This window comes from Elephantulus edwardii, unplaced genomic scaffold, assembly GCF_000299155.1.
Source record: "Elephantulus edwardii isolate Elephantulus edwardi_28Jun2011 unplaced genomic scaffold, EleEdw1.0 scaffold00268, whole genome shotgun sequence".
Lineage (NCBI taxonomy): Eukaryota > Metazoa > Chordata > Mammalia > Macroscelidea > Macroscelididae > Elephantulus > Elephantulus edwardii.
This window is the reverse complement of record NW_006400018.1, coordinates 2,139,012-2,147,467: the sequence shown is the minus strand read 5'-3', so window position 1 is coordinate 2,147,467 and position 8,456 is coordinate 2,139,012. Positions and strand designations below refer to the sequence as shown.

The 8,456-nt window shown below is 51.8% G+C and overlaps 1 protein-coding gene across 1 annotated transcript in view; it reads left to right on the top strand.

Annotated features, from left to right (window-relative positions):
* Positions 1 to 4,129, top strand: part of CD5 (CD5 molecule) — a 27,763-nt gene extending 23,634 nt beyond the window's left edge. The window contains exons 6-9 of the mRNA XM_006899892.1: positions 559 to 684; positions 1,979 to 2,032; positions 3,389 to 3,508; positions 4,041 to 4,129. Of these exons, the coding sequence (XP_006899954.1) occupies positions 559 to 684; positions 1,979 to 2,032; positions 3,389 to 3,508; positions 4,041 to 4,129 (389 nt within the window). The remainder of the gene's footprint in view (positions 1 to 558; positions 685 to 1,978; positions 2,033 to 3,388; positions 3,509 to 4,040) is intronic.
* The last annotated feature ends 4,327 nt before the right edge of the window (positions 4,130 to 8,456 follow it).

Sequence of the window (8,456 nt, the reverse complement as noted above, 5' to 3'; positions counted from 1 at the left end):
GGATGGATGGATAGATGGAAGATGGATGGATGGATAGATGGATGGATGGAAGACAGGATGGAAGATGGATAAATGGATGGAAGGATGGATGGATGATGCATGGATGGATGGATGGATGGATGCATGGGGAGATGGAAGAATGGATGGATGCAGGAAGACTAGAAGGAGGATGAATGAATAGATAATGAAAAGATGGCTAAAGAATGGTTAGATAAAGGATGAATGAATGAATGGATACATGAAGGATAGACAGACGTCTGGCTAACTGTTGATATGTGACCATCTACAAGTTTCTAATGAACAGTGATCAGGTATGAGTAATTGAGAAATAGTAGAGAGTTGTCACACAAGTGGCAAATGATAGCTCAATGACCAACTTGAGATAACAGGAAATGAATGAGCAATAAGAGAATTCTAGAAATGAACAGACAGGACAATGGATAGAGGCCGACTTCCACGCCTGCTGGTGAACTCCTGGGAGGAGAAGGAGGACTGAGGGAAGCTGAGAGGTGTTCACACCCACAGGCCAGGGCTGACCTGACCCCTCTCTGTCCGCAGGTCAGAACCCACACCCGTCCGGCCTGGGCACAGGCACTGTGATGAGCATCATCCTGGCCCTGGTGCTCCTGGTGGTGCTGCTGGTCGTGTGTGGGCCTCTCGCCTACAAGAAGCTGGTGAAGAAATGTAGGTGGTGTGCGCAGAGCCCCTCCCTCTCTGGGGCAGACCAGTGAGGCTGCATTTAGGCCCCAGGGAGGAAGGGTCCTACCCAGAAAACTGGGAGGATTGGGGGTCCTCCCTCTGTCTCATCACCCCACCCTGCCCTGCTCCTGTTCCTGAACGCAAGGGGTTCTTTCCATGGTCAATTGCCAATAAGACAGATGGATTGCAATATCCAAAGCACTTTATTTCAGTTCTGGGAGGACAGAGAGAATTCTTCTCCAAAAGTGCCTTCCCTTCTGGGAACGGTCATTAGTTTCTCTACTTGGGTTAGATTCTAATCTACTTAATAATACATTTTGTTAATAAAGTTACAGAATTTTTACAATTAAAAGGAACTGTTCGTATAGTTTCTAGTAAACAGGTAATTTATAAAATAGTTAACATACGACTGAGAAAAAAAACAGTATTGAAAAGGTAAATGCTAATCCAGGAAAGGTGTATTTCCCTTCCTGGTAAACAGGTCGTTGAAGATACAATTTACATATAACAGAGAAAAACTGTTTCAAAGAGGTTAATGCTAATCTAGGAAAGATGCATTTCTCTGGTAAATAGCTTAAAGCACTTTACATGAAAGAGAGGGGAAAGCATTCTAAGGCAAAGTAGTTTTGCAGGCTGGAGGCAACTGATGTCCGTTTTATAACTATACTGACATGTTTAAATAATTCTGAATTTATTAATAATCACCCCATCACTCCTGGCCAAACTAACAGAAACTGAAATGCAGAAAAGATGGGAAACTTTCTTGATTCACCATTTCTGGGATCCAGCTGAGACTCACTAGAGCCCAAAAGGAGGGTGTAGTGACCCAAGGAACCCCAGCTACCAGGATTCAGGTGTCCTGCCAGCTGCACAGGACTGTGACAGTGTCCTCCCCTCGCCGAGCCTCAGTTTCCTCTTCCACCAGGTAGAGGCTGTCCACCACGTCAATGTAGGGGCTGTTGTTACTCCTGCCTTGTAAAATGTAGGAGAATATGATTCAGAGATGGGATCGGAGCGACTGGAAAAGAGTGAACTCAAATTCACCAATGCTTTCATAAAACTTTCTACTCTTCCTAAAACCCTGTGGCCAAGTCTCCAGGGGAACCAGCCACCTCTGCCCGCCCTCAGTACATTTAATCTCCCCAGAAGTTAGGAAACTGAGGCAGCGAGAACCTCCAGGACCAGGACCCAGCAACCCCAGCCTCACTAACCTTGACCTGGGGCCTCCTCCCTCCCCGGCCCCCACCCTAACAGCTTCTCCTGTCTGTCTGTCACTCAGTCCGTCAGAAGAAGCAGCGCCAGTGGATCGGCCCAACAGGAATGAACCAGAACAGTAAGTGTCCCCACGGCAGGGTTCACCTTCACCCCAGGGAGGAGGCTATAACCACGAACAGGGCTAGCAGTGGCTGCTGGAGGCTTCTCAGCTCCACCACGGAGTGGAGTGTGGCCAGCAGATGTGGACCACAAGGTCAAGACTGTGGTTGATACAGTTTCTCACACCAGGAGGGGCCAGGGCTTCTTGAAGGGGGCAGATGGTTACATGGCTTCTCTGCCCAGAAGCCTCAGAGACCACGAGGTCACCTCTGTGTCGTATGTCCTCTTTGGGGTTGACTGGTAAAGGTCCCCAGTGTCCTTCGTCCCTGGGCAGCATCCCCCAGGTCCATGGTCAACAGAATGGAGGAATGCAGAAAAATAATTGCATGATCAATGGATCTGGGAAAAGAAAGAGTTCGGCAAAGCCAGGCAAGCTCCTGATTTCAAGATTGTCAGAATTCTGGTGGGAGCTTTGTTGGCCTAGTGGTAAGAAACTGCACTGCAGTCCCAAAGGCACACAGTTCAAATCTACCACCCGCTCTGTGGGAGAAGGATGGGCAATCTGATCCCATGTAATTTATTGCCTCTGAAAACCCACTGCAGGGTCAGCTATGGGTCTCTTTTGACTGGACTGCACACAACAAAGAACTTTTTTTAAAAATTTAATTTTATTATTTTGTGTATGTATCGTCAAATCAGATCTGACTGATACAGAAGGATATTGCCCCTCCTTCTCCAGCATAGCATCTGGTGGATTCAAACCACGAACCTCTGGGATTGCCATGCAGCTTCTTGCCACTAGGCCACAAGAACTCCCTAAAAAAGAACTTTGAAGGAGCGTTTTTGGCATTGTGCATCTCCAAGGGCAGTCCACCTTGGTTTGATCATGGAGTGTCTTTCTCATACAACGACTGAGAAGGGCCTGGTTTAGAACCTGTTGGTCAGCCAGCCGGCCACTCACCCTGGTCCTCCCAGCCACAGCCAGAGGCGTTCACATGACAGAACCCCAGGCCTCTCCTTCCCTCCCAGCCCACAGTCTTTCCAGAAGCCTCTCTTTATTGCAGTATGAAGGCCATGCATTCTAGTCAGCGAGGTCTGCCCTGTCCCCTGCGTTACAGCCTCCCTCTTTTAACGTTTGATCATTGACTCCTTGGTTCCCATCAGATGGCAGGCCAGCTCTAGTTCCTCTAAAAGCCTGCTGCTGGCCCTGCTATCACGCACCTCCTTGGAAAGAAAAGGAAGGGGGTGCACTGAGAAAGCTGTGGGTGCCCCCACCTTGGCATAGTGAGAAAGAGGAAAGTGGATTTTTGGGGTGGCTGGAGGAGAAGGAAGAAGAGAGACGCAAGGCTGATGGCTGTTCCCTGCATTTTCTCAGTGTCCTTCCATCGCAACCACACGGCCACGGTCCGCTCCCAGGTGGAGACGCCTGCAGCCTCTCATGTGGACAATGAATACAGTCAGCCCCCCAGGAGCTCCTACCTCTCTGCCTATCCAGGTAGGCCCCCCACTGGGGCTGCCAGGAATGAGGTGGGGGGAGTGGGGCAGAGCTGCGGTAGCCAAGCATGGAGGGGAGGAGAGGGAGAAGCCCCTGGAGGAGGGAATCAAACTGCCCTGCTTGACCAGGGGTCATGGGGAAAGAGAGGGGAGAGCAGGAAGGAGGTTTGCAGCTTTAATCGGCCCCTGGGGGCCCCAGCCACTCAACCAGCAATGAGGGCATCACAAGCCATTAACTCCCGGCCTGCTGTGTGGTAATGGGCCTGGTGCTCTGCAGGGCCCTGAGGACCTGGCGGAAAACGAGGCCTCTCGGATGTCTTCCAGCCAGGAGGAGCCTCCAGTGGCCTGCAGGAGCTCACACTGCAGCCGACTCTGGCTCCAGTAATTGAGCCCCAGGCAGCCAGGGTTCAGCCTCATTAGGGAGCAGCTTGGCTGACTAGATCAAAACCGACTGATAGAGGAGCCATCGACTCATTCAGCTCCGGCTCTGAGGCCAAGCTTGTCTGAAGCGGGCCCACTTTTTCTCTCCCCAGCTCTGGAAGGGGCCCTGCACCGCTCTTCTGCACAGCCCGACAACTCCTCCGACAGCGACTATGACCTGAACGGGACTCAGAGGCTGTGAAGGGTGAGCCAGCACCAGTCCCAAAAGGCAAGGCCCTGCCCTTGAAAGAATAGCACGCTCACTTCCACCTCCTGAGAGAACAGAAGTCAAATAGCAAACACCAGGCATTCAGGAGACTGACTCCTAACGCGGCACCAATGGTCATGCACTCCGCTGCTGAGAGAAAGGTCGATGGTTCAAACTCACCTGTGGGCACCTTGCAAGAAAACCCTGGTGTTCTTTATCCTAAAGGTCCCAACCATGAAAAGCAGTCCTTGAAAGCCTTCCAGAGTAGTTCAACTCTGAAGGCAACTGGCTTGAGGTTTTGATTGAGTGTTGGACGCTGACTTGGCAACTACAGAAATCCAGTTACCAACCAGTCTATTCCAGTTCCAGGTGATCTGTGTGTGTCAGAGGACAGTTCTGCTCATGGGGTTTTCAATAGCCGATTGGGTTGCCAGGCCTTTCCTTCAGGTGCCTCTGGGAAGACTTAAACCCCCAACCTTTTTGTGAGCGGGCAAATACCTTCAGTACCATCCAAAGACTCCAGCAACTGGAGTGATTGGGGCAGAGCAGAGGACTCAACGGTCTTAAAAAGCATTTTTAAAATTTTTTAAATTATTATTTTATTATTATTGTGTGCATGTACCGTCAAATCGGATCTGACTGGTACAGGAGGAGATTGTCCCTCCTTTCCCGGCAGAGCATCTGGTGGATTTGAACCGTTTGCCTCTGCCACTAGGCCACCAGAGCTCCCCTTAAAAAGCATTTTATAAGATTGCATTGCAGAGACCCTAAGCGTTTCAGGACGGAGCTGTACCCACCCAGAGCTGCCCGCCCACCACCAAGGAGGAAGATCCCTGGCCCAAAAGGGCAGCAGCTGTCCTCAAAATGAGTCCGAGCTTGGTCCTGTCCCCTCACCCCCAACAGAAATCTTTCTCTCTCCTCTGAGGCATCTCCTTCTCATCTCCGTAGGTCAAGAGCTGGAAACAAAACTTCCCACCGGTCCTGGGAATAAGCAGAAATGACGTCCTGTTTCTATCCCCATCCAGGACATGCCTGATCAAGGGTGCCTTCCACACACAACCCGCAGCCCTGCAGGTGCAGGCCAGCTCTTTCATCTCCTGGCCCCGTGAGGACCCCCAAACTGTTTGGCAGGGTCCCCTCCAAGTGTGGAAGGCCTGGTGAAGCAGAGGCTAGAAACGAGAGACACGAGGGTGTCCAAGGGGCCCCTTTCCTGCCGCCTGGCATCCCCATCCACCCATCTACTGTGTCCTCACCCAGTAAGGAAGGCCAAGGATGTCATGCTGGGGTCAGGGGTGGTTCATGAATGGATTTTAATATGTTCTTTGTAAATAACGCTTTTTCTACTGAGAACTGCCATGTCTCTGTGTCTTCAGCCCAGGGCCATCCTTCAGCCTGGGGCTCCTTCCTGGGATGCCCACGGGAAGGGGAGATGCTTCTGGGCAGCTCTGTGGCCATCATGGTTAGTGGGCTGCAGACCTGAGTACCTTCAGTGCAGCACCGGCTGGAGCCCATGCCCTCCCTCCTGTGGCACCTGCCCTCTCCCTGAGCCCCAAGGACCCCAGGGTCATCCCAGAGCCTTGGTAAATTCAGTTAGTAGTTTGTGGCCAAAGTCATTTCACCCCATCACAGCCTCCAAGCCTGGGGCTGAGTGATTTTGTTTTCAATAACCCCTTCCACTAAATTAGCTCCTCCCCTTGTCTGGGATCCTAACAAACACAAAACCACCACCATGGAATTGATTCTCCTTCCTGGTGGCTCATGGAGGGCGGCTGCTCCACGCTGATGGAAGCTGATCACCAGCCTTCACTTCTGCTGCTGGATGGATTTGAATCGCCAACCTTTAGGTTTGTAGTCAAGCGTAAAGCTGTGTTATACCTAACCCTACAGAGCCTCTATTTCCTTTCTGTGAGAAGAGGTCTTTAACTAGGGGTTCGGGTCTCTAATGCAAAGAGGCTGGCCGGGGTGACTAAGCCCTCAAGCAGCAGACAGCTCCCCACAATGCACACCTGCATGCCTGGGGACCTGGCTTCTTTCCATAAACCTGGCACTGTATCCCTATAAGTGATAGACATCACTGGTCCAGCCCACAGACGTCAAGTCAGGACAAGCAAAGGGGGGTGCCCAGGATACAGAACATTAAATGTGGACTCACACAACAAGGGGTCTGGAGACACAAGACACACAACAAAGAGTCCTGGGAAAGTCTGGAAGGGCACCGTCCCCGAGAACAGCCCGGCCTCCCCCACCAGCAGCCAAGCCCAGGAGGTCATTGCCTTGGGGGGTCCAGATGTGTTTACCTTCTGGCTTGGCAGGAAAAGGACAGTGCTCAAAGGGGTGGAGATCACTCGCCAAGACAGCATCAAGGTACCAGGTCCTCAGACGCTCCTTTTAATGCATTTCACTGTGTGCGCACCACCACGTCGTTTAAAAGCAGTCGTGGTCTACTTTAAACACTGAAGACAAGCAACTTAGTTAAGGAAAAAAGGCCTCTCTTGGCTTCCAGGTGGCGGCAGCAGGCGTGGGTGATGTAATGCAGACAGATGCGTGGCTGAGCATCTCATCAGGAGCGATTTGGTTTCACTATCTTGTCAGCACCGACTCGGGGCGCCCCCTGTGTGTGCAGGGTAGAACTGTAGGGTTTTCAGGGCTGGCACGTTAAGGAAGGAGATGACCAGGCCTGGCTCCTAAGATGTCTCTGGGTGAATTCGAACACCCAGCTTTTTGGCAAGTAGTCAAGAGCTTAACCGTTCACACCAGCAGCCCAAGCCCAGGTGTGCGGTGAGCCACCGTGGCCTGTACCACCTTTGAGTCCTAGGCTTGTCTTTGGGACTTGACTCGTATCTTTGAGGACCAGCTCTCTGTACACCTCACGGTTCTCTGGATGGGGCACTGGAAGAGGTCTAGTCGGCTGGGCCCACCTCTGCTCATTCCCACCCGGAGCACGATCCATTTGCCCCAGGCCTTGAGTTTGACTCTATGTCTAAGTCACAGCAGACACAGAGTGTGTACCCCTTTGGCCTGGAGGACAGGACATCTCATACTCTCACACCAGAGCCGTGTGCCATCATCACCAGCCATGGAGCCGGGGGGCACCATTCTAAGAACAAACAATTGCCAAGGGCCCTCACTCAGGGGCTGTGCTTCACCAGGAAATGAGGTGTGGGTGAGAGGTCGCTGATTGCAAACACCCCCGTCACCCCAAAGGCAGCTCAGCACTTGGAATTGGGGCTGGATTGTTTTAGCCATCAGAAGGTGTCTGAGGTCACCTGGCTGGGAGGTTGCTTGGCCTGGGTGTTGCCACATCATGTCATGTGGACCACGAGTATATGTTGCAATTTAGAATTAGTTGTAAACACTTTATAAAAATTTGCCAATTGCATGCAAGAATCCAGATTCCAGATTTCCCTGAGAGGAAAGTCACCTCTGGCCACTGTGGGCAAGGGACCACATTCCTGTCTGGGAGTGGCCAGTGGACCTGGGAAGTCCCTTTGTCTCACACTCAGGGACATTCTCCTGAATTATGTCACCACGTGACCTAGGGGGCGATCCTTTCGCAGTCCCTGATGCTAGCCCACCTCCTGTTAACACTCAAGGAGGCAGGGGCCCCAGAGGGGAGCTCATTCCATCCGGGCCTCCCAGGGGCCGTTCATTCAGGGTCTGAGGATGCTGGAAGGGATGTTACCTGACAGGGAAGGATGTTTCAACCCAGCCAAAAGGAAAGTGTCCTATTGCACTAAGGAGCTCTGAGACTTTTAGCCTGACAGGGGCGGGTCTGGTCCACCAGGGGGCGCAATACCAAGTGACCTGCTGACCAATCCCAAACCTATTGTTGTCAAGTGGGTCCTGACTTATAGGGACCCTTTAGGACTGAGCAGAACAGCCTCCAGTTGTCAATCTTTGCATAAGCACACTGCCTCATCTTTCTCCCTAGAAGCAGCTGTTGGGTTTGAACCACTAATCTATTGGTTAGTGGGTGAGCACTTAACCACTGCACAACTACGGCTCTCTGACCCACTGACGCAGCTCCCAATAAAAGTCCCTTCTCAGGATGTGGTGCTGCCTCTAAAGCCACACACGTGCCCTGCCTATCACGTATCTGTCAGTTTGTCCTGCTGTGGTGGCCTGTATGTCACTGTGATGCTGGCAGTTATTCAAGGTCACCCACAGTGGACAGGCTTCTGTGGTGTTTCCAGGCTAAAACCAGAAAGGAGGACTGCACAGCCACTTCTGGAATAACAGGATTTGTGAATGTCAGTGGGACACTGACAGTGCCAGGAGGTGAGGCCCTCAGGGGGACACTACCTGACACAGTGCTGGAGGT